At 37.7% G+C, this 27,345-nt stretch overlaps 1 protein-coding gene across 4 annotated transcripts in view; it reads right to left on the reverse strand.

Moving 5' to 3' along the window:
- Window positions 1–27,345, reverse strand: part of LOC150088358 (solute carrier family 35 member F6-like) — a 329,560-nt gene that overhangs the window by 186,662 nt on the left and 115,553 nt on the right. For 3 of the 4 annotated variants that reach the window (XM_090370736.1, XM_090370735.1, XM_090370738.1), the window contains exons 5-6: window positions 25,194–25,255; window positions 4,445–4,524 (exon numbers count right to left, since the gene is read on the reverse strand). In XM_090370736.1, the coding sequence (XP_090226862.1) occupies window positions 4,445–4,524; window positions 25,194–25,255 (142 nt within the window). The remainder of the gene's footprint in view (window positions 1–4,444; window positions 4,525–25,193; window positions 25,256–27,345) is intronic. The other variant, XM_090370737.1, reaches the window with a different exon arrangement.

Genomic DNA, 27,345 nt, shown 5'->3' on the forward strand with positions numbered 1-27,345 from the left:
TGTTCCTTCTGCTTGGAAATTTGCTCATATCCAGCCAGTTCCTAAAAAGGTGACAAATCCCGCCCCCATCCAATTATCGTCCCAATGCAATTACTTCTACTCTTTCTAAAGTAATGGCGAAATCAATTATCTGCCAACTCTTAAACTACCTAGAAACCTTCCGTCTGATCAATGATCGGCAATATGATTCCATCAGTGTCGATCCACTGGAGATATTCTGGCTTATGTTACCCATTTATGGACTAATTCAATGGAAAAGTTCGGTGAAACAAAAGCAGTTGCTCTTGACATATCAAAGGCTTTTGATCGTGTTTGGCATAAATGTCTTCTAAACAAGCTTCCATTTTATGGTCTGCCAACTGTTTTTTTTGTAATTGGTTATCTAGTTTTCTCTCCGATCGCTCACTGAGGGTGATGTTAGATGGGTCTCTGTCATCTAACTTCTACACTAATGCTGGTGTCCCCCAAGGTTCAGTTCTTTCCCCCACTCTTTTCCTCTTTTATATTAATGACCTTCTTCCATTGATTGGAATCCTATCAATAGTTTTGCCGATGATAGCACATTCCATTCCACTTTCCATTTTGAGAATCTCTGCCCTGCTCAATCAGCTTCAACTTCTTGAAAATCTGCTACCAATTCCTTAAATGCCGATTTCCAGGTAATTCTCCAGTGGGACAAAGACATCTTAGTTGATTTCAATCCTTCTAAATCTCAGTCTTGTCTTATATCTCACAAAAAGGATTCTTCTGCTCCTATGCTTATCTTTGGTGACATTCCGATTTCTAGGCAAAATGATATATCTCTTTTGGGGATTACCCAGACTTCTAATCTCTCTTGGCACAAGCACATTACAAATATTGCTTCCTCTGCATCTAAAAAACAGACTTCTGTACAGAATTACTAAACAAAAAAAAAAAAAAAAAAGTCACAGCACTGTTTAGATGGCCTCTTGCAGTCTTTTAATTTTAATTTTTCTTTCTTCGATTTCAATTTTAAAATTATTACATTTAAAATGATCTATTAGATAGTGTCATATACATTTTTTTCTTATTTAAAATTTCGTATAGCTTAGTTTTCTGCTATCATACAGCATGTGTATTATTTCTGTTTTATATTACTGTTAATTAATTCTCTGTGAAGGCAGAGCCAAGCTGGAATATGAGGATATTTCTAAGTTTAACTTAATTTTATAGTCATTAAACCTACATTAAAAATTATTCATCGCATCTATCAGGCACTTGTTAAAGTTAAGTACACAAACATACATTAATTTCACAATTTAATTCTGATGCTTGCTGACATCATACAAAAGAGTGCTAATTCCAATATAAAGCTAATTAGAAAAAACATATAATACATCCAAATGAATTTAAAAGAAAATAATTCTGAATTATCCACATGTTTGAATATTTGTGATTCCTCTCCCCCCCACTCCATTAACTCAGATAATTGTTGTCGTTATGGGGGTTTTAATGGTGCATAAGCTACTATGGCTATAATGCACCTATTCATTTATAATATAAGGAAATGAGAAATCATCGTAAAATCAGAAATTATTAAAAAGTCCAGTTTACTTGAGGTAGTTGAAAAATTCGGAAATATCTGCCTTTCCACCAATGAGATTCGCTAAAAGTTATTGGTTTATCAAGATTTGCCAGTGATATCAGGGTTGAAGTTCTGTCTTCAACCCTGCTATCATTGGTAAATCTTGATATTGTGGGGGCAGCCAATTCAATATGTTTAACAGTCAGATTTATATAAGAATGTGGACACTGTGGTGGATCGTCTCCTGTGAATAAATAAAGATGGGTCATCAAATGGGTATGACCTATTCTTGCCCTTGAAATGACTATTTCTTCTCATCTTGATGTACGGACACTGGAGTACCAAATTTTTGGATAATGTCTAAATTCAAAGAGTTTATTATTAGTTTAAGAGTGCCATATTGTTGTCCATTGTGACAAGCATGCAGCTTGAATAGTTAATTCATAGTCTGACACACACACACACACAGGGGGGGGGAGAGAGAGAGAGAGAGAGAGAGAGAGAGAGAGAGAGAGAGAGAGAGAGAGAGAGAGTTGTTGTTATTTGGTTTTTAGGAGCATTAGCAACTAAGGCCATATTGTTCTGGGGATATGCGGTGGTCATTCCCTGACCTTTCCGCATCCTCCGTATTTGGTGGTCATGGGCTCGAACCCCGGTCTAATCAAGAAGCGTGTGCTATGCACTGCTGCTCCTTCCCACCTGGCTACGGAGGCGCCGGAATATGTTGAAATGGGGTGTGGTTGTCCAGAAGAATAGGAACACCCCCATGAGCAGGTCCATCCCCAGTTGTCTCTTCGAATGATGGTAGTATTACGAAAGGAAGGGTTTTCCTTTTGTTAGTCTTGGATTTCTCTTTTTTGGGGAAGTATGGATGCTGTCCCGTGTCCATTTCTTCCTACGCAAAGAGTTCCAAGACTGATTCGTCCTGTACCTCCTTATCCTCTACATCCATTGTTTCTGGTATTACGGGTGGCTCTTCCAAACATTTTAGCTTTTCTTTACACTTGGTTTTGGTAATGTGGAGGTAAGGATATAGGATTGGCAGCTGACTGTGTTTTTTGGGTGGGCTTTTGTAAACTCAATAAATAGCGTGCAGTCGGAGTGAATGACTCTCGTGGTGGTACAGTTATCTCCGCTTGTGTACCGATAGTACACTTAGCAGAAACCTGGGCATATGAAGGTTTCCTGGTATTTATTGGTTGGATACATTTTCTGGCCTCTGGGTAGGAGATATTCAGCTCTGTTTTCAATTTTTGGATTTCTTTTTCATCCTTCCACCGCTGGCATGCTCTAGAGTATGCCAGCGGTAGCAACTGACACAGATCAGTTTTGAAGCTGAACATTCCTTGCTCTTGTGGTCTTTAACGCCACATCGAGCACAGGCAGGGTTACAACAACAAGCTGTTTGTGAGTGGCCATATTTTTGGCATCTAAAACACCTCAGTTTGTTTGGGATATAAATTCTCACTGGGCAGTTTAGATAGCCTGCCTTGATGGAACTTGGAGGCTGTGGGGTGTTAAATGTGAGGATAAGAATTTGGGTAGGGATGAGATTCTCATCGTTTCGTATCAATAGTCTCTTAAAAGCTGCCACTCCTTGGTCTTCCAATTCAGAACAGATCTCTTCTTCAGAAACATGAAGAAGGTCCCACTCTGATATAACACCTCGTGAAGAATTCAGAGTTTTGTGGGGGGTTATGGCAATAAGTATTCCCCCTACGGATGTAGAGTTCAGGATTTTTGCAGCTTGTTTTGTGGTGGAAGCTTCGACCAAAAGGTTGCCAGAACACAGTCTTTTTACAGATTTAGGTGATCCTGCCAACCCTTCTAATCCTTTCTGGATAAAGAAGGGTGACGTCTTTCCAATTGACTGCTCTCCAGTGGAATGGAGAATGAGGAAGAGCAGTGTCACTGATGGTGGTGTATCCTCAGTTCTGGCTCTTTTTACAGAGGTATTTTCTGTGTTATCATCTTGATCAGGTAGGGGCCTTATTAGGGCCCCAGAAGAATTAGAAATAAGGGTATATTTGACATAAGAGTAAGATAAAAATTTCCGATGCCCTAAGTACCTCACTCACCACAGAGCCCTATGAGAGGACACCCACTCGTGAACTAGCAGATACTGTGTACACGAATGGGTTGCCGAGTTCGCTTAGGAGCACAATACCCATTTCTAATAAGCCTTGATCCTATCCCAGGACCAAAGGAAGGGAGACTTATTGGAATGCAGTTGATCCTAGCAGTAAGAACCACCTGCCAATTGATCCTGGTCGGGCCGGTCCGGGACCACCCATCTTGTCAAAGCAGGGGCCAAAGTGTTGTGTTAAGGCTGGGGCCCCTCAACTACCAGGATCCCCCTTTCCGAGTTTCCACAGGTCACAGCGCACGGCTGAATATGCCGGATTCCAACGATGTAACCCTGGAACCAAGGTATGGGCATTAGATCCCAGTGATGCTAATCTGGAAGGCCAGCAGCATTACTGGGACGTCCCCTCACCACATACAGATGCCCACATCGAGGGGTATATTTGACGTAAATCAGAAATATCTATCTCAGTTATTTCCCCAGAAATTGTTTGTCTGAAAGGTTAGAACTATTTTCTCCCCCAGCTTTGTATGTCAAATGCACATGAAGGCAACTAGTGACTGCCAGAGAAAAATATTGAGAACATAATATGATAAATTCACTGGAAATTTTGGGATCGTTCCTAAGGTAATCAAAATTCTACAATTCTGGTAATTAAAAAAAATAATAAATAATAATGATGCCAGAATACAATTTACTATTAAATGGATGATACCACATATGTTGCATTTTAATGTGATGAACTTTAGAAAAAGTGTAGCACTGGCAGATGATTAAGAGCACTGTACATAATAGAAACTGACAGAACTTACTGAAAATATGCCTGTGAAAATTATTATGGATCCACGGAGCATCTGCCAGACTGAAGCATCGACATATATAAGTCCAATTCCTAATAAGAATATTACAAATTTTGAATGTTATTTGTAGTTTCATAGATAAGTAAATACTTCAATGTTACATTTTTTTTGGTATTATATGCAAGTAAATGTTTTCTTTTTCTTTACATGCAAGCAGACTTTTGTATTACACAACACAAAAACCTTTTTCTAATTCTTCAATAATGCAATACATATGGAATTGGCAAACCCGTTCTCTGCTTTATGTGAAGTTCTGAACATTCCTGGCAGTTTGGTAATGTCAATATCTAAAGATCACATTTAATTTAAAAGCTACATGGGAAAAAAAAAAAAAAAAAAAAAAAAAAAGCAGCTTTCACTTCCCAAGCACCACCTACTTGAAAAACACACACACACACACACACACACACACACACACACACACACACACACACACACACACACACACACACACACACACACACACACACACACACACACACAGGAGATCGAGCAAAAAGTGACTTCTATCTCACAGAGTATAAACAAACTGTATAACATGGCAGGCAGATCTAAGCCTGTCAAACTGGAAATGGTAAAATATGACTATCGTGTCTCGTGGCAATCAGCACATTAAATAAGTGCATGTAGCTGCTTACAGATAAACATAAACAAAATTCTAAATGTTTACATTAATATTGTAACTTATTTTTCCTTGAAAAAAAAAAATGCTGTCACACAAAAAAATAAATTTGACATCATGTACTTGGATTTCAGTAAAGCTTTTTATACTGTTTAAAATAAATAACTGTCATAGAAATTGAAGTTCAAAATTCTTCTTGGACTAATGTTTTAAAAAGAATTAACATTAGTTCACCCTTTCCGGACTAATACTGATTGCGAGAACAAACTTCCATCTGTCTATGTGGAAGTTGATAGCTTAAATAAATTCAAGGAAGAACTAGATAAACTTTTGGAGTGGATGGAGTGGTGAATGGGAAGTGGGTTTTTTTTTTAATTTTTTTTATTTAACTTATTTCTAAATTAACTCTCCAACTTATTAAACCCTCATTATTTTTTATAAGATTGCTTTCTTGCATCATATGCCACTACTAATGCTAAAGATGTCTTTATCAAATATAATCCATATAATCCACATGCAGGAAATGGAATTCCTCTAGCAGCTCTCCAGTGTGACTCCTGAATTGTTGCCACCAGATGACACTGACCACTTCTGTCAAGGAATAGTTGTTTGTTTGGTTTTTAGGAGCATTAGCAACTAAGGCCATATTGCTCTGGGAATATGCGATGGTCATTCCCTGACCTTTCTGCATCCTCCATATTCGGTGGTCATGGAGGAATAGCTGTGCTACTGCTTGCTCCAACAGGCAACAGGTCTGAACAATATTCACTTACCAGTTCAGACAATCTTACCAATTCCTTGCCTTTTTCTTCTTCATTCTCCCATGATCTCAAGGAGCAATCATTCTCTCTCTCTTTCTTGATGAATTACAATCTGAGTATTGGAATCCCTCATATTGGATTCAGTGCTGGTTCCCTCCCTGTTTTAAAAGCTCCCTCAATTAGATATGCCTTCCTCAATATTAATAATGATATTGAGGCAGATTTTCCTAAGTCTGTTGGTGATACAGAGGCTGGCAGGGCAATTACGGTAATCAGACCTGAATACTGTTTGAGGTTTAACATTAATGTTGATGAACACAAGGTTGTTGTTGTTATTTGGTTTTTAGGAGCATTAGCAACTAAGGCCATATTGCTCCTGGGATATGCGGTGGCCATTTCCTGACCTTTCCGCATCCTCCGTATTTGGTGGTCACGGGCTCGAACCCAGGTCTGATCAAGAAGCGTGTGCTACGCACTGCTGCTCCTGCCCACCTGGCTACGGAGGCGCCTGAACACAAGGTACTGCAAATCCCAGAATGAATATGAATTGGATGATACCACTCTCAAAGTAGTGGAGAATGAAGAAGACAAAGGGATAATAATGTAGAACAAAACATTAATTTTACTGAGCTGCAACTGTTGATGATTCTGTTCAGGTGGCTAACAAACTAAATGAGTATTTTGCTGAGCAGTGCACACAAGCTGCTAGGATACCAGCTTGTGTGCACTGCTCAGCGATTCTGAGGATAGCTCAGTGCACTGCTCAGTGATAGTTCATGTGATTCTGTCAATGATATACAGGAATTTTTCCAGCAGGGGCAAAGAGATGATTATGCTGTTATATAAGGAATGGTTAGGAGTCCCCATATTGAGTACCGCACACAGGTCTGGAAGCCTCATTTTAGGAAGGATGTGGATCTATTAGAACAGGTGCAAAGAAGAGCAACAAAATTAATCAGAGGCAGAAAATTATGGATTCTGTAAATCAGACTACCAAAATAAAGACTGATTCTGTAAATTGTAATCTGCAAGTCAATTGAATTGTTTACAGCTATAAATGGAATGAGTACAATATATGCAATGGCATCCTTATCTTTCTAGGGCAACATACACATATAAACAGACAGGACAATAATTTAAATTAGAAAAGAATGGTTAGCATTAACAGAAGCATACGATACAAGAAAGCAAGCTTATGCAGCATCAGCCAAAAAAAAAACCACTCCCATTTCACCCCTCTGTTCATTCCAAATACCTGTCCAGCTCAGCCTTAAATTTATTTAGGCTATCAACTTCCACAACAAAACATGGAAGTCTGTTCCATCAATCAACTACCTACTGGCTAAAGGCAAATTTTCACACATCCATCCAAGAATGTCTTTCCTCAATTTGAATTTATGCCCTCTGAGGTGATTATTCTGAGCAAGAGGAAGAATCCCATCAGCATTGAGCATGCTCAAACAATTCAAGGCTTTATACACCTCAATCAGATCACCTTGCAGGTGCCTAGTCTGCAGGAACTGTAATCTGCAAAACTTAAGTGTTTATTCATAAGAGCAACCCTTTGTTCCATTCACTAATCTTGCTGCCTTTCTCTGTACTCGTTCCAACAGCTCTATATCCTTCTTAAAATGAGGCCTCCACACCTGTATACAGTACTGCCTTATACAAGAGGATAATCACCTTATCCTCTATTATGCTAAAAATATTCCTGTATATCATTGACAAAACACCATGAGCTACTCTTGCAGACCGTCTGCACTGCTCAGAAAACTTCATATCTGCCTGCACAATCACCGCCAGGTCCTTTTCATTCTCTACTACTGTCAATGTAGTACCACAGAGTTGATATGTCACTCTGGGGTTTCTGCTTCCCATATGTAGTACTTTACATTTGTCAATGTTAAACTTCATTTGCCACCTCTCAGCCCATCTGCTGAACTTTTCTAGATCCTGTTGCAGCAGTGTACTGTCATTATTGCTTTAACAACTCTGCCAGCCTTCGTATCATCTGAAAACTTGGACATTAAGTCTGATATGCCATCATCGATATCATTTATAAATACAGAAAACAACAATGGACCTAACATTGAACCCCAGGGGACTTCACTAATAACATTAGTTCACGAAGAGCAGTGTCCACTGATTACCACTCTGTCTTCTCCCACTGACCCATCTCTTTATCCATAGCAGCAATTTGCCTCCAATGCTCCAATTTGTGCAGCAGTCTTCCAAGATCGAAGATCGAAATATATAATATCAAAGTTATTCCCTGCATCCAGTTCTTTTGTGACTGCATCATAGTATCCAATCAAATTGGTCAGACAAGACTTCCTCTTAACAAAACCATGCTGTGTACGAGCTATAACTGAAGTCTTGTCTAGATGATGCTGTAGTGCTTCTTTAACCGGTGCCTCCATTAATTTCCCTGTAACTAATTTAAACTAACAGGTCTATAATTACTTGTGTCGTCCTTTGATCCTCCTCTGTGAATTGGGGTCACATTTGCACATCTCCAGTCCATGGGTACCTTTCATAATTATGGCTAAAGGTTTGCTTACTTCCTTTGCTGCCTCCTTTAATATGACTGGATAGATCTCATCCACCCCAGGTGCCTTTTTTATGTTTATCTTCAACAATTTCTCCTCCACTTTCCTCTCAGTTATTACAAAATCATCTAGCTCACTGCCAGAGTTTAATTCACCTCTGGCATTCCCCTCCCTGAATAACTCCTCATGTGTGAATGTAGATGCAAAATACTCATTTAGTTTGTTAGCCACCTGAGCAGAATCATCAACAGTTGGAGAACAATTGTGTGAAAATCAGCCAGAAAGTAATTAATTGTTGGAACAAACTTCCACTTGATATTGTGGAAGTGAGTAGAATGCATATATTTAAAGAGTGATTAGACAAATCATTAGAAGGGCTGGACAAATGAAATTGACAGTTTTTTCTTTTTTCAGATTCTGTATAAGGTTTTGCATTATTTTGCATTATTCCTTGCATTATTTTGTCCTGACTAATACTAAATAATAAAGCAAATATTTTCATACAGAGGCACTTTCTTTTGCTGAACAGAGTGCAAAAACATTTTTTATTTGCTCCTGTTTTTATTACAATATTGTTTAGTAATGTAGGAACTTTGTTTTTAATCTCAATATTATTCATCTGAAATGATGTACCTATTTCATGATATTTTTCTTCTACATTCACACTTGAGAATGGTAAACACAGAAATTTGGTAACAGCTTCTTTTTTATTCATTGGTTTAGTAAATACTCTTAGTAGTTTGCAAATCATAGAATTTCAGTCTTTTAATCCATCCCATTTTGCAGGTTTAGAAATTAATGAAATGCTATGTCCCTTTGTTGCTTTTTTTTTTTTGGATACTGGTGCTCTGCATTACCAGATCAGATGGGGTCTCAGCAGATGAATTTCTTCTTTCTGCAAATGATGCTTTCTTGCATCATTTGCCACTAAGCACAACCCCCCCCCCCACCCACATCACACATCTGTCCCCTTCAATAATCTGACTAGTTCTTCCTTGAATTTATTCAAACTATCCATCTCCACAACAGCAAATGAAAGTTTGTTCTGACAACCAATCACCTGCTGCTGAAGGCAAACTTCCACAGTCTGAACAAGAGGAAGAATGCCATCAGCCCCGAGCTTCCTCAATCCATTCAAAACCTTGAACACCTCAGTCAGATAACCTTGCACATGCCTAGTCTCCAGATATTTTTCCATACCACAACTGGCAGAACTGAAGCCTTTCTTGGTAACACCAACCGTTTGTTCTCTTCTTTTGCTACCCTTCTCTGCACCCGTTCCAGCAGATCTGTATGCAGTACTTCAGATGCAGCCTAACCTTTGCCTTGTACAATGGGATAATCACCTCTTTAACTCTGCTAGGAAAGTTCCTGTATATCACTAACAAAACCCCATGAGCTGTCCTGGCAGCCTGTCTGTACTGCTCAGAGGACTTCATATCTGTCTGCATAACCCCCCACCCCGAGGTATTTTTCATTTTCCATTACCCTGAGGTAACAGAACTAAAATATCTTGGAGTGGTCTTTGATTCAAAATTAACTTTTTACCCCCATTTGATCTACTTGGCGAAGAAAGTGAGAAATTATGCAGGTATGATTGCCAGGATCAGTCGAGCACACTGGGGGCTCAAAAGAAAGACCCTGGCAGTCCATGCAATGTTCCTACCTGTTATCATCTATGGAGCCGGTGCGTGGTTCACCCGCTCAGCCATAGTAAGAAATAGGAATAGATTAGAATCAATACAAAGGACAATACTACTCACTATTACCAGAGCATGTCGCACAGTAAGCACACCTGTGCTACAGTTGCTGGCCAGAGCTCTCCCACTTTACCTGGAAGTAGCCAAAAGAGGCTTTCTGGGGTATGCCCTTTTTAAATCTATAATATAAGCCTCTGGGGATAGCCCTTGATACAACCAACACCTTCAATGATGAAAAAAAAAAAAAAAAGAATAGCCACAAAGCTCCATGACCTATTGCAAACAAAGTGGGGGCAGGAAACCAGACCTCTGGTTTCCTGCTTCCCATATGTAGTACCACACAGTTGGCATTAATCTGGGAATACTGGAACCCATACGAAATACCTTGCATTTCTCAATGTTAAACTTCAATTGCCATTTCTCAGCCATCTGCCTAACTTTTTTTAGAGCATGTTGCAGTAGCAATGCAGAACAGTGATGTGTCAGCAGAGTAGTGATATACGCAATATTATATAAGTAATTCTAATTCCTGTGTATTTGTTCCTTTATTTCCACACACTTTTGTAATAGATTCAACTAAATAGTTCCACAGTGCTGATAAAATGGCTGTATTCATTTTCTAATTAAATGAGTAGCTCAAAAGTAACATTTAAATTATACCTACTCCTACTAGTAGTTAAATATTTAGGAGCTAATCCTGAGAGGATGCCTACAGAAATACTAGGTTGATTCAGTAAGTATAATTTTTTTTTTTCTTTTATTTAATTCTGCAATACAATGAAAGGGCATTGAAATAGGCATATCATCCTAATAAGAGCAAGTGGATAACAATCACAGGCATGCAAGAGTAAATGTACAGCAAGCGTGTAATGTTACATATGACAAGATAGGAAAGATGGACACTTTTAATGAGCCATAATTGTTGGTGCAAAGCGGAGGTGTGCCCATCTTGGATACAGTGTGTCTAGTGGGCTGTTCCTCATCTACTGTTGCACAAGTATACCAGGAGTAGCAAGACAAGGAAGACAGTGTGGTGGTCAGACAAACTGTTTCCTTTTGTATCAAGTCCCAGGGGCTCACATCTGGTGAGTATGCACTTGGCACACCCAGGGTCCTGAGCTGGATATCATCATTCTTCTCTTTCTTGGTGATTCCCTTTTGACTCTCTCTCTCTCTCAGGATAACTCGGGAAATTTTTTTTTTGGCTGGTGCAGCATATGCCTCAGGCTTCCTTGCACCATATAGCTAATAATAATAATAATAAAGTCAATGGAAGGGTGTGTCTGGTAATTCCTTAAATGCTGATCTTCAGGTAATTCTCCAGTGGGGCAAAGACAACTTAGTTGATTTCAACCCTTCTAAAACTCAGTCTTATCTTATATCTCGCAAAAAGAATTCTTCTGCTCTTATGCTTATCTTTAGTGACACTCCGATTTCTAGGCAAAATGATATATCTCTTTTGTGGGTTACCCTGAGTTCTAATCTCTCTTGGCACAAGCACATTACAAATATTGCTTCCTCTGCATCTAAAAAACTTGATTTTCTCTTTTGCTCTCGGCATTACTTTTCTTCCAAACAGCTGCTCACTCTGTATAAATCGCAAATCCGCCCTGCCATGGAATATTGTTCCCACATCTGGGGTGGTGTCCCCAAAACCTTTCTCAGGCTTCTTGATTCCATTCAGAAGAGGGCCGTTAGGTTAATTAATGATTCATCTCTAACAGAGTCTCTCCACTCGCTGTCTCATAGACGTACTGTTTCTGCTGCATGCCTCTTCTACAGATACTTCCATGGGCACTGTTCTTCTGAATTGGCTTCTACAATTCCCGCTCTGTCTTTCAAAACACTCTGAACATGTGCTGCCACCAGCCAACATCCATTTACTGTCCAACTTCAGACTCACAGAACCAACTTTTCATCTTCCTCGTTTATTTATTCAACTGCCGTTTTCTGGAACAACCTTCCTTCATACGTATTTCCTGAAAATTACAGTCTACAGAAGTTCACGTCCAATGTCAACAAATGTCTTCTTTCGTCTTCTCAACCTCCAACCCAAGCATGGTACTAAGTACTATAGGTTCTAATATCTCTCGTGTTTGGGGTTTACATAAAAAAACAAAAAAAAAAAAAAAAACAAACACACCAGCAAGACTTTTGTAGATTTCATGGATGACTGTTTTCTACAGCAGCATGTTAGAGAGTCAACAAGAGGAAGCAATACTCTTAATCTGGTTATCAGTAGTGATTCTTCATGCATTAAGAATCTCCATTCAAAAGACCTAATGATGGCAGTGCTCACAGTGTACTATAATGGAATTAATTACAAACAACTACTGTCAAGGGTAAAAGAAAAGGGTGACTACAGTGATCTCAGACAGTTTTTAAATTTTATGCTGTAGGACCAACTGATGATGTTACCAATAGCAAACTGTAAATGGGAAGCATTCGTGGAAGTAATCATAGAAGCTACTAGATTTTTCATACCAACAAAGAAATACTGTTTAAAGCTTAGACATAAATGGATGTCAGATGAACTACTGAGACATTTGGCACAGAAGAAAAGTGCATGGGATGCACATAAATCAACAGGTGATATAGAAGCATGGTATAAATTAATCTGTAATCAAGTCACAAAGGAAGTTAGGCAAGCTAAGGCAGATTGTCAGAAGTCTCTGGCAAAGAATATAAAGAAAAGCAGCAAAGACGGCTAAGCTTATATTGGCAGCAGAAGGAAGGGATTAAATTACAGGCATTACCTGACTTATGTATAACTCGACTTCCGTAAATTCGACTTTACGTGAGTTTTTGCCTGCAGGTGCAAACTTAAAAAAATCATGGAAACATATTTTGTATCCCGTAGGAATAAATGGAGGTGTGAAAATATCACAATGTGACCCAATAACACTTTTTTTTTTTTTTTTTTGTAATTCGTTCCAAGACCTCGGAAGTTGAAATTTTCGCTATATAACTAAGAGAGATATTTATCTCTCTAAAAGAGATAAATATCTCTTTTAGATATCTCTAAAAGAGATAAATATCTCCTTTTAGAGAGATATGGAGCACTACCCTTTCATCATTATCATATGTTCTGTTATAAAAATCAATTTTGAACGCCTTTGTTGATATTTTTCTAAAGAACATTTCTGGAGGTCACTACCATAAAACAATAAAAACAATTTGCACTTTCCAGTTTATTGGGCTTTTCAGTTAGTGCAATCTATTATAAACAGGTAGTAAACTAATTCTTATTGTATAAGCAATGATCCTGATAATTGGAATTGCGTGGGTTTTTACATTATTGTGGTGAAATGTGTTTTTCCTTCACTGAAATCTTCAATCATATAAAAAACAAAAATTTTAAGAATCTTCTCTTCATTCCTATTTACTTATTATAATGATGAAGGGAAAGCGACCAACGCAAAGTGTAAGGGGTGGCAGTGCTAGGAAACGAAACAAAATTTATTTAGAAATGATGATGAAAATGATTAAAAAGTATGAAACTGGACAAAGTTTGTCATCTATTTCACCGGAATTAAGTCTCGCTGCTTCAACAGTGAATGCTATTTTAAAGGGCAGTACATGTGTAAAAGATCATGTTAAAGGATCAACAATGACCACAAAACAGTGTTCAGGTGCTATATCGAAGATGGAAAAGCTATTAATAATATGAATGGAAAATGAGATTCAGAAGCAAATGTCACTGAGTCTAATGGCCATTCAAGCAAAAGCAATAAGTATTATTGAAGATATTAAGGATAAGTATATGAACCCAAAGTCAATTTTGTGGCAAGCAATGGGTGGTTTTATAGGTTCAAGCATCGCACTGGTTTCCACAACGTTAAAGTGTGCAATGAAGTCGCCAGTGCTGATTCTGCAGCAGCAGCAGAGATATTTCGTGATGTGTTGGAAAAAACCCTTTCTAAATTTCCACAGCCCTCAACCTCTTCAGAGGCATACTTATCAGCTGGATACGTTTATTCTGGCAGCGATGCTCAAAAGGTAAAACTTGAGGTTGTTATGCCTGTCCCTCCCTTTTTCGTAATTTTATAATTTTTGTAATTGCACACTTTTGTAATTTTTCCTACGCATGAGATAAAAAACAAAAAAATTGAACAATTCTATTTACATGTTCATTGAACATTTCTTTTTTCCTTCAATCATATTCAGCAAGCATAGTTGCAAGTGCTTAAGCCTTTAGGGAAATTTCAATTAACGTAAAATTTGACCTATGTAGAGTCCCGCAGAATGCAACTCTCACATAAGTCGGGGAGTGCCTGTACATTCTGCCACGATGTCAATGCATCAACCATTGATGACCCTGCTCAGGTTGCTGACAAACTGAATAGGTATTTTGCATCTACATTCACACATGAAGAATTCTTCAGAGGAGGGGATGCCAAAAGTTTATCAAACTCTAAAAGGGAGCTAAATGACTGTGATAACTGAAAGGAAAGTGGAAGGGAAATTGTTGAAGCTGAAAACATAAGAAAGGCACCTGGGATGGATAGAATCTATCCAATTATATTAAGGGAGGTAGCAAAGGAAGTAAGCAAACCCTTAGCCATTATTATAACATCAACTTTGGAATTGGGGCGGGGGTCCCTCTGGACTGGAGACGTGAATGTATCCCCAATTCATAAAGGGGGAATCAAAAGGCAACATGACTAAATACAGACCTGTTAGTTTACCATCTGTTCCAAAAAAAATAATGGAGTCACTGGTTAAAGAAGTAATGTAGGAACACCTGGCCAGGAATGCAATTATACTGCAGTCACAAATTGGATTTGTTAAGGGGCGGTCTTATCTAACCAATCTGATAGGTTACTACGATGCATTGACCAAGGAACTGGATGTAAAAAAACAATTTCTACATCATATACTTGGATTTCAGGAAGGTTTTTGATAATGCTGCACATAAGACTGCTGCATAAACTGGAGCAATATGGCATTAAGGGCAAGTTACTACTACTGATAAGGGGATGGTTAAGTGGAAGAAGACAAAGTGGTTATCAATATGCACTGCTCTTTGCAGACTAATATTATTAGTGGAGTCCCCCAGGGTTCAGTGCTGAGCCCATTGTTGTTTTCAATATTTATTAATGATACTGATGAAGGTATATCAGGCTTAATGTCAAAGTTTTCAGATGATACAAAGGTTTGCGGAATGGTTAATGACAGTAATCAGAGTGGGCCACTGCAACAAGAACTAGGAAAATTAGGTCGATGTGCTGAGAAATGGCAGTTGAAGTTTAATACTGACAAATGCAAGGTACTATTTACAGACAACAGTAATCTCAGAGTAACTTATAAACTATGTGTTACTACACTGCTGATATGTTGCCAGGCCAGCTCATGGGGTTTTATCAATGATATCTAGAAATTTTGCTGATAAGGAAGTGATTATCCCCTCATACACGGCCATTGTTATTCCACAACTTGACTACTGTATACAGGTCTGGAGGCTTCACTTTAGGAAGTGATGTATATCTGTTGTAATGGGTGCAGAGAAGGGTAACCAGTTTAGTGAAGGTAATAAAAGGGTGCTCTTACCTAGAAAGGTTTAAGTTCTGCAAATTGCAGCATGTGGACTTAGACACCTGCAGAGACGTCTGATTGAGGTGTTAAGACTTCGAAGGGATCGAGTAAGCTAAATGTGAATTATAAATTCAAGTTGAGGAAGGATGGTTGCAGGAAGATGCGGAAGTTTTCTCTCAAAGAGTGGGTGGTTGATTGCTAGAATAGGCTTCCTTTTGTTGTTGTGGAAGTGGTTGGTTTGAATAAATTCAAGGAAGAACTTGACAAATTCTTATAGGGCATGGATGGCTGAAGCGCGCAGGCTTTTTTTTTTTTTTTTTTTTTTTTGTTGATGCTGTATAAGCTTCCTTTCTTGCATTATTTGACACTACTACAAACTTTATTGTACAGGTAGAATGCCTGAAATCCAGATGTCCAAAATCGGCACCCCATTTTTTTTTTTTTTTGTAAAATTGTTCAATTTCAATTTGATGCAAAAAATGTTCCCCAAATAACACTAATAAATTGGAACTCTAAATACAATTACATTAAAGTAAAATTAAACAATATTTAACTTAACACTAACTTCGTATGCGCATTTATTATTTTTGCCAGCCTACACTTTCAGCTGCCATAAGTAAACATAGTGGCTCTGCTCATGATAGAGGCTGTCAAACAAAGTCCACAATGTATCAAATATATTTTCTTTTATTATTCATCTTTTTTTTTTTCCTTTATTTATTTTTGAGAAATTACATACAAACACAGCCTTAACTTCACTGTACATAAAAACGCTTGGGGTAAAATTTGTTTAGTTTGTGCTATTTCCGAATATTTCTGTTTGCATCTGCCATTGGTATTTAATAACTACTATTGACAGCAAAGACCTTCACGAAATTGTTAAAAAAGCAGGATGGTATTTAGGTTTATATTTTTGAGCTTTGAAGTTGGCTGTTTTTGTTACTCTTCCTTTTTTAATCATACTGTATAGCTGATGTATTTTAGTAAGTAAAACAGGCATGCCTGTACTGAAATAAAGGTATCTGAACACAGCTACAGAGAATTCTGTTTGCAATTTCTACTTTCATTTGATATTCAACAGTGCACAAAACATACTAGGTTTCTTCTCTGAAGTGCCTGCTTTTTTTTTGCATGAATTTCAGATTAAGTAAGGATATTCCAATAGTCATGGAAAACTCCTTCAAACTGCCTTGGTGGCCACCAAGGCAGTTGAAAAGTGTTTGGTGTCAATCATTCAGAGTGGGGGGATTTAAAAGCTTTACTTGTACTCCAAAAAAAGGATAAAAAACATCTTGTAAAAAATATCCTGTGAATTATTTTGTTTCTTTTATTTATTTATTTTTCTTCCTGTTATTTTATTATTTTTTTTAAATAGAATATTGCTGGAGTAATTTTGTAGGTGATTGCATCAGTAACTTCATGGTGCCAAGTTCCTTATTTCCAAAACTTGACCAATGGCTAAGAGAAAAAATAATAAATAATGTAATTAATAAAAAGTTAATCAAGTAGAAAAATTATCAAAAAAAAAAAAAAAAAAAGTAGATGGCTGCACTGACAATGCAGTCCCTCTTTATCCATGCTTGAGTTTTGATTTTTCATGCTTCCTTCCTCAACCATTCTTCCTCAACTTGAATTTATACCCACTCACATGTGTAGTCTCAGCAAGAGGAAAAATGCCATTAACATTTAGCTTACTCAATCCATTTAAGGCCTTAAACACCTAAATCAGATCTCTTTGCAGGTGCCTAGTCTCCACATGTTCAATTTGTAGTGTGTGGAGACTAGGCACCTGCATAATTTAATTAATGTAATTTATAATATTGTATGTACATATGGATACAGACATGCAAGGTCTTTTGATTGTTGATATGTTAATTAAAAAAAAAAAAAAAACCATTACTGTTTCAAGAGGAGGCACTTTTTTACAACTCAGCCTTTTCAAAATCAAGTTTGATTTTATTGATAACATGTTTTACTGCTCCAGGCTTTAGTGCAGACAGAAATAAAAGCTACTACATATTTGGATAAAAGCCAAATCTGACATGGTAATAAATAAAAGAGATACTAATATCAACAAAGATTTAAAAAAAAAAAAAAAAAAAAATTATCAGTAATCTAATTTTGCTCTTGCTTACAATAAAAATTATCAAACATTGTTCAGCCAGGGGGCTACATCTATATATGTTTGGCAAAGGATGAAATGCACAACATGCAAAAGTCTCAATTATACTTCTTAACTGACAGTAACAAACTTTACCTATACAATGAGTTGCACTAATTTCAAACAAATGATATCTCCTTTGCAATGTCACTTGCTTTAAAAGTTAATCTGCCTCTTTAAAAAATAAGACACTGACTATATAACAGAATGCTGCAGATAAGAAACCTGGCTAAATAACCTTATGGCAATGTAACATCATTCCTAATATGTTAATGTGCCAGTTGCCCTACCCACTAGTTTCACACAAATGTGTTTTAAAACAGTCCAATACCAGAACAACTCATTTTGAAAGCAAAGTTTGTTCTGCAGTTTGTAGCAATATGTCTCACCAGTGGAGCAGAAGTTTGGAGGAAGGAAGACTTATATGTTCCACATTACTTTTAAAAGCATCAGTACATAACAGTACAGTCACACAATATAAAATAGTATGTTCTTGGGGCTAACCTCACCCCTTGTGGATATGCCTATGTGCCATAGCCTATTCATGCCACCCATGTTCATATTAATGCACCACAGTAGTGGTAGGGGGGGGGATATGTCATCAGCCATTTTGACACAACTTGTTACATAATGTGCAGAATACCAACCAGGAAAGAGTAGTCTCAAGTACATGGCAATTTGCAGTTTTTATGAATTACTCTTCCCAGGCCAGATAGTCAACTGAGACATCTGATAATCTGGCAAACATCACCCATGCATCATTTCTTTTCTTTACAGATGTAAATAATGGTTTCCCACCTGCTTTTATTTGATTCAGCTTGAGATTATATGACAAACTGTTGATACAGACTTGCCTGCTATTTCAGCTATTATACAAAGTTTTACAGACAAGTTCACTTTTAATAGTGAAAGACTTTCTAAATGATTTGTCTCACTTGTGAAAGTAGTTTCCCCTCATATAGCAACATTAATAGGAGTTATAATATCACATTTCAGCTCATATTGAGCATACTGTTGCTGTCATCTGTCACAATATCATGTTCAACATAACATATATCAAATTATGTAGGTTGTTGAAATATGTTGGTGCTCTTAATCCTTATCCATATAATTAGCTAGTGTGGGTCATCAGTTTTTCCATATAAGGATTGATACCAATTTCATATTTAGCCAAATGAAATAGACATGATGCTATTAACCTTGACAAATGCAAAGTACTGCATATGGGTAGAAGTAACCCCAGAGAAATGTACCAACTGTGTGGTACTACACTTAAGGTGGTAGAAAATGAAAAAGACCTGGGAGTAATTGTGCAGTCAGATATGAAGTTTTCTGAGCAATGCAGACAGGCTGCCAGGGCAGGTCATGGGGTTTTGTCAATGATATATAGGAATTTTGCTAGCAGGGAAAAGGAGGTGATTGTCCCTCTGTATAAGGCAATGGTCAGGCCACACCTTGAGTACTGTGTACAGGTCTGGAGGCCACATTTTAGGAAGGATGTAGATTTGCTTGAGCAGATACAGAGAAGGGCAACAAGATTGGTGAGGGGAATGAAGGGATCCTCTTACCAAGAGAGGCTAAAATTCTGCAAATTGCAGTGGCTGGAGACTAGGCACCTGTGTGGTGATCTGATTGAGGTGTATAAGGCCTTGAATGGGTTGAGCACGTTGAATTCTGATGTTATGCATTGGCCCAGAAATATCTCACCCAAATGACAAGAAATTTTTTTTATTATTTTTTTTTATTTTGGCTGATGCTGCATAAGCTCATACACTTGCTTTCTTGCATCACATGCCACTACTACTACTACTGTTTTTCTTTGAAGTTAAACAGTGTGATCTATGAGTATCAGATTGTACGGGATATGATTACCAATATAATATGATTACCAATGTTATTTAATGCTTGGGATTTGTGAAGATAAGAAGAAACCCTTATTTTTTTTTTGTTTGCTCTATATGCAATTCCAGATGCCATTCTCAAGTATAATTAGACTACAGGGTTTCCAAAATCACACTTGATATGTGCCCATAGAGAATGATTAGTACTTTTGGTCACATGTCACCTTATCATGTTCAACATAACATATATCAAATTATGTAGGTTGTTAAAATATGTTGGTGCTCTTAATCCTTATCCATATAATTAGCTAGTGTGGATCATCAGTTTTTCCATATAAGGATTGATATCAATTTCATATTTAGTCAAATGAAATAGACATGATGCTAATGTTTTTCTTTGAAGTTAAACAGTGTGATCTACGAGTATCAGATTGTATGGGATATGATTACCAATATAATATGATTACCAATGTTATTTAATGCTTGGGATTTGTGAAGATAAGAAGAAACCCATATTTTTTTTTTGTTTGCTCTATATGCAATTCCAGATGCAATTCTCAAGTATAATTAGACTACAAGGTTTCCAAAATCACACTTGACATGTGCCCATAGAGAATGATTAGTACTTTTGGTCACATGTCACCTTATCTGAGCACGTGTCTCCTAACCTAAAACTGACTGTTATGCATTGGCCCAAAAATATCTCACCCAAATGACAAGAATTCAACATCTGCACCTGCATTCACTGTTTCTAGGACTTATGGGACCCCCCTCCCCAAATATCTTATGAACAGAAAGAGACACTGGAACAGATGGAAAAACTACCAGCAGTCATGAGGAAAAGAAACACAAGGTAAAACAGTTTAAGCAGCTACAAGGGATGTATAAGAGTTGCAAAAAGCAATAAAATACAAAATTTCCCCATATAGTAAATGCTACTATAAGTGTTTTGCATATTTTTACCATATTTTTGATTGATTAACATATTAAATTGTGTTTTACAAGATATTAAATAAAATAAGTTTACTAGCATTTGTTAGCTTTTTTTTTCTTTAAATTTAACTAGTAATTATTGTAAGTTACGACTCACTGCTCGTACTGCTATTGTACAAATATCTGACACAAATATCATAGATCGTAACGTAGTGCAGAAGAATACTAGGGTTTTAATCGTGATAAATAAGTAGTTTGAAGGTTTTAATCACATGTTGCGCATATATCTTTTGTATTTAGCTAAGGATACAACTAATTTAACATTGTGATCATTACAGTATAGCATAACTCAACAGTGTATATCTCATACTCAATAGCATAAGGTATAACGTAAGAAATAGTGCCGTAATATGTATCGCTGTATTAGCTTAGTGCAGTATTGCAAATTAAATTTATCGACCTTATTACTTTTCATTGTTAATCATTTAAATAGTATTTAAACGAAAATCATGCCCCAGACTAGATCAGCAAAGCAACAAGCACAAAGTGGCGGGAGTGCTGTGGCTCTGGTGAGAACCTAAGGAGGCGATTCTCCAACCAGCCTAAAAAAATGTGCAACTTGTGGAATGTTCAGACATTTCTGGAACAGGACATGACCTGGCCATGGAGAGTGTGTGTGTGCATGTGCGTGCGTGCGTTAGGTGCAGAGTGTGTCAAGAAATTAGGCGCCAACTCAGCATTCTGATCGGTATTTGTGAGAATTTGAAGAGTAAGGTAGATGCACTCAAAGGAATTGGGAGACCCATCAAGCTCCCAGCTGTTCAACTCAATAGCAGAGCTTGCTCTCGTGCATCAGGCAGCACAGTGGCAATTTTCAGGGCAGAATGCGTTGGTCCCACAGGAGCTAGTTATTATCGGTGACTCTTTGTCAAGGAGACGGGAATTATATTATGCAAAAAGGATAGGTGCAATAGGAACAGGTATGTCTGCCAGGGGCAAAAGTTGATGACATAGTAGAGCAGTTATCATCTTTTAAGGGCACAAAGGGTGATATTTTTGTGCATGTTGGTGCTAATGGCATTAATAGTAAGAGACCTGTGGACTTACTTAACAAGTACAGGTCAATGTTGAGAAAAAGTTGCGAGTTAGGATTAAATTTGAAAGTGTCTGCAATTCTGCCGAGACACGATAGGAGGGAGCATATAACAAGAGCCTTGTTAATCAATTTGGCACCGGAACATTATGCAATGCACATGGGATAGAATTTTTCTCAGCGCAGTCTGTGGTTGTTAACAGGAGAGACTGCTTCTGCAAGAATGGGATACACTTAAATTGAAAGGTGCAAGAATATTTGTTAATGCTATCGAGGCAGTGTTAGGTGGGTCAGAAAACTGCAAGTTTGAGGGTATTCACAAAATAATAGATTAACAGTAGACGCAGCCGGAGGTGAAAGTGATTCTTGCACTAATTCTATTGAAATGAGCAGCAGCCTGGAAAACAAGGTGCTGATGGTTGCCAGGACTACTGGAAGTTATCATAGAACAAGTAAATACATGGGCTGTGTTAGGATAACTAAGAGTAAGAACAGATGCATGTATACTTGCATGCACACCAATGCTAGGAGTTAAGTAAATAAATTTGATGAATTTGAGGTGCTGGTAAGACATCAAAGGCAGATATTGCTGGGATAGCAGAGACAGGGTGTCACAGATATAAGGAATGCAGAATTGGAATTCAGGGAGTACAATGTTTACAGAAAGGACAGAGAAGATAGGAAGGGAGGAGGGGTTATGCTGTTGTTAGTTAAGAAACAAAATCTAAGGAAGTGCATCCAGCTGAAATGGGTGGACAGTGTAATGTTGAGTCAGTTTGGTGTGACATAAGCACTGGGAAATCAAAACTGAGAGGAGGAGAATGAGTGCGTTATAAGCCTAATGACTCTGATGAGTACAATGAACAAATGTATAGAGAAGGAGTTGGCCAGTAAATCAGAGTGTCTTATAATGGGGGATTTTAACTTCCCAGATATTGACTGGAACTTGGGTTGTTCACTCGCACACCAGCAAGGCTTTTGTGGATTTATTGGATGATTGTTTTCTAAAGCAGCATTCAGAGGTGATCAGAGCATGGCGATGTGGGATTTACTTAAAGATGTAACTACCATCAGGGGTAAAGGGAATGATTTTTGCTTTCTTAAAGGTGACTGTGATGGTCTCAGATAATTTTTAAATTCTATACTATGGGACCAACTGATGATGTTACCAACAGCAAATTCTAATTGGGAAGCATTCAAGGAAGCAATCTTAGAAGCTACTAGACTTTTCATACCAACTAAGAAATATTGTTCAAAGTTTACACCTAAATGGATAGCAGATGAACTAATGAGACTCATGGCAGAAAATAAATATGCATGGGATGGATAAAATTACGAAGTGACATAGAAGGCTATGACAGATATAAGCTAGTCTATAACCAAGTCACAAAGAAGGTTAGGCAAGTGAAGGCAGCTGATGAGAAATCTTTGGCAAAGGATGCAAACAAAAATAGCAAAGACTTCTTTTTACTTATGTAAATTCTAGAAGGAAGGGAATGACTCAGATTGGTCCATTTGATATCTAAGGTTTGATTGTTGATGAACGTGCTGAGGTAGCTGACAAACTGACTATTTTGCATCTACATTCACACATGAGAAAATCTGTAGGGAAGTGGTGGCCAGAAGCTTCTCAAACTCTGGCAGAGAGTTAAATAATTTTGTAATAACTGAGAACAAAGTGGAGAAGAAATTGAACATAAGAAAGGCACCTGGCAGATGTGATCTATCTAGTTCTATTAAAGGAGGCAGCAAAGGAAGTAAGCAAACCCTTAGCCATAATTATGAAAGCTTCGTTGGACTCAGAGGAGTTCTCCACGGACTGGATATGTGCAAATGTGTTCCCAATTCACAAAGGGGATCAAATGGTGACACAAATAATTACAGACCTGTTAGTTCAACTTCTGTTACAGGGAAAATAATGGAATCACAATTGAAAGAAGCAAAGCAGGATCTTTGACACAAGACTGCAGTTTTAGTTCACACAAAGCATGGGTTTGTTAAGGGGAAGTCTTCTCTGATATCATAATACTTGGATTTTAGAAAAGCTTTTGATTCTGTTGCACATGGAAGACTACTGTACAAATGGGACCAGTATGGCATTAAGAGCACATAGATAAAGGGATAGTTGAGTGGGAGAATACAGAGTAGTAATCAGTGGACACTGGTCTTTGTGGACTAATGTTATTAGTGGAGTCCCCCAGTGTTCGGTATTGGGCCCATTGTTGTTTTCCGTATTTATCAACGATATTGATGAAGATATATGAGGGTTAATGTCTAAGTTTGCAGATGATACGAAGGTTGGCAGGGTTGTTAATGACAGTAATGATAGAACACTACTGCACAGGATCTGGAAAAGCTGAGCAGATGGGCTATGAGTTGGTAATTGACAAATGTAAAGTACTGCATACGGGTGGTAGCAGTAACCCCAGAGTTTTTTTGTTAGTTGTTGGCGCATCGGCTTTTGTGGCCATATTGCACCTCCCAAGGTTTTTGCATTTTCTACTCTGATCCAAGCCTGAGGTGAGATTCGAACCCGCGACCTTTGAGTTGCCAGGCAGGCACTTTACCCATCCGGATAGCCCGGTTGGCAACCCCAGAGTAATGTACCAACTGGGTGCTTCTATACGTAGGGTAGTGGGGAATGAAAAGGACCTAGGGATAATTGTGCAGTCAGATATGAAGTTTCTGAGAGTGCACACATGCTGCAAAAGTAGCTCATGGTATCTTGTCAATGTTATACAAGAATATTACTAGCAGGGACAAGGAGGAGGTGATTGTCCCCTTGAATAAGGCAATGGTCAGGCCACACCTTGAGCACATGTCTGGAGGCCTCATTTTAGGAAGGATGTAGAACTGCTGGAATGAGTACAGAGAAGGGCAACGAGATTGGTGAGTGGAACAAAGGGTTGCTGTTACCAAGAAAGGCTTAAGTTCTGCAAATTACAATGTCTGGATACTAGGCACCTGCGAGGTGATCTGATTGAGGTGTATAAGGCCTTGAATAGTTTGAGCAAGCTCAATGCTGATGGGATTCTTCCTCCTCCTCAGATTACTCACCTGAGGGGACATAAATTCAAATTGAGAAAAGGCAATTGTAGAACAGAAGTGCAGAAATTTGCTGTAAGCCAACTGGTGGTTGGAACAAACTTTCATCTGTTGTAGTGGAGGTCAACAACTTAAATAAGTTCAAGGCAGAACTAGATAAACATTTGGACTGAATGGATGGGTGAAATGGGAAGCAGGTTTTTTCCCTTTTGGCTGATGCTATATAAGCTTGCTTTATTGCATCATATGCCTCTTCCAATACTAATGCAACAAGTAATATAAATAAATGAATTTGAGTTTTTAAACAGGTCAATTAAAACAGTAATGCTGACAGAAAGAATGAAATCTTATTATGATGAATAGTGTGTAATTTGTTAACAAAATATATATTTGAAAAAAAAATAAAAAATGTGCACGAACAACTATAAAGTTTTACTGATATTTTGTCATCTTAAACTCACCTGCTAATGATGTTCCAATGAGATCAAAAAGAGCAGGAATTGCAAACAGCCACTCAAATATTCTGCAAAGAAAATAATTCATTCACTAAATTAATGAATTTTCTTACAAGAATTATATTTAAAGTTAAAGATAACATTAAAATCTCTATGCATATGGTGTCCCCAGTGACAGTATAATGGTTTCACCATTTGTCACTCATTTGCAGGCCAGTTTGGGAAAAGGGGAACATAATACACTTGGGTTCTGAATACACACTTATCCTTGCTGTTCTTTTCACCAATATTAATTCTTGCACCCAGGCTCAGAACTCTAGGATCAGCCTTCCTATTTGGAGAGGTCCCAGTTCAAATCAAGTCAGATAATGAAAAAAGGCTGGAGGTTAACCTCTTCGATTGGGGTTATAGTAGAGCTCCAATTTATTTTGGCTTTTTCAGCCTGCATGGCATGCAGATCAGTTCATGAACAGACTTAGATAATAATGTTATTATATTAGCATTAGCACAGGCACATGATGCAAGTAAGCAAGCTTATATAGCATCTGCCAAAAAAAACTCATTTCGCCCATCCATTTGCTCCAAATGTTTCTCTAGTTCTGCCTATCAACTTCTACGACAGATGGAAGTTTGTTCCAGCAATCAACCACCCGCTGACTAAAGACAAGCTTCCACACATCTATCTTACAATTGTCTTTCCTCAATTTGAATTTATGCCCTCTCAGGTGATTCTGAGCAAGAGGAAGAATCCTATCAGCACTGAGCATGCTCAAACCATTCAAGGTTTTATACACCTCAATCAGATCACCTCGCAGGTGCCTAGTCTCCAGACATTGTAATTTGCAAAACTTAAGCCTTTCTTCGTAACAGCAACTCTTTGTTCTATTCACTAATCTTGTTGCCCTTCTCTGTACTCGTTCCAACAGCTGTACATCCTTCTTAAAATGAGGCCTCCAACACCTGTATACAGTATTCAAGGTGTGGCCTGACCATTGCCTTATACATGGGTTAATCACCTCTTTTTCCCTGCTAGAAAAATTCCTGTATATTATTGACAAGACACCTTGAGCTACCTGCACAATTACTCCCAGGTCCTTTTCATTCTCCACCAGTGTCAGTGTACCACAGCCGATACGTTACCATGGGTTTACTGCTTCTCATATGCAGTACTTTACATTTGTCAATGTTAAACTTCATTTGCCACCTCTCAGCCCATCTGCTCAACTTTTCTAGACCCTGTTGCAGCACCGTACTGTCATTAGTGTCCAATTAATTTGCCTCCAATGCCACACTGCTCCAATTTGGGGTCTGCTGATGAGGCTAATGGGAGCCAGACATGTTTAAAAGCCACTAAGTGGATTTTCTTATTTATTGATTTGAAATTATTGTTTTTCTAAAACTTTTGATTTAAATTGAGTAGTATAGCATTATTTTGTGTTTTTCTGATTAATCTGGTGTATTTATTCTTTACTCGGGCTTGTAATTGCATAAAAGTATCAGTAAGGTATCACTCCGCTGAACGAGAAGTTTTTTAGCCATATTTAGCCACTTTATTGACCAATTGATACATCAAATTATTTACTATAAGTAGCTTATAGACCTAGTCAGGATCGTTAGTTTATTCTGAATTGAGACAGCGAGATTTGGAAGTTAATTAATACTTAATAAGTGTCCATAGATTTACCGTTCATAACTTGCGCCATTGTTATACGATACAACATATATCCCGAACTAGATAGCGTTAGTATAGTATATAATATAATATTGTCAATTAATCAGCAAAATCTACTAATTTTGTTAAACTTCACCGTCAATTAAATTGTACTTTTAACCAAACACATATAACGACTAAGATTACAAATGAAACATAATTAATACATAACTTGATACGGAAGTTATATAAACGGAACTCGTAGATAATACTCGAAACTGAAAAATATATATAGCATTATAACTGTGTTGGGATACAAGTTTCGGGTTATAATTTTGTACTGAAATTGAAATTTTATTGAAATTAAATCAAAATCATGACTCAGACCAGAGCAGGAAAGCAAAAGGCTCAAGCTAATGGGAGCGCTGTGGCTCAGAGGAGAACTGAGGGGGGCAGTTGCCCTCCGAACCACAGCCTTTTAAAATGCACTGCTTGCATGATGTTTGT

The sequence above is a fragment of the Mastigoproctus giganteus genome, chromosome 3 (genome assembly GCF_048544385.1).
Source record: "Mastigoproctus giganteus isolate SK-2022 chromosome 3, ASM4854438v1, whole genome shotgun sequence".
NCBI classification, from domain to species: domain Eukaryota; kingdom Metazoa; phylum Arthropoda; class Arachnida; order Uropygi; family Thelyphonidae; genus Mastigoproctus; species Mastigoproctus giganteus.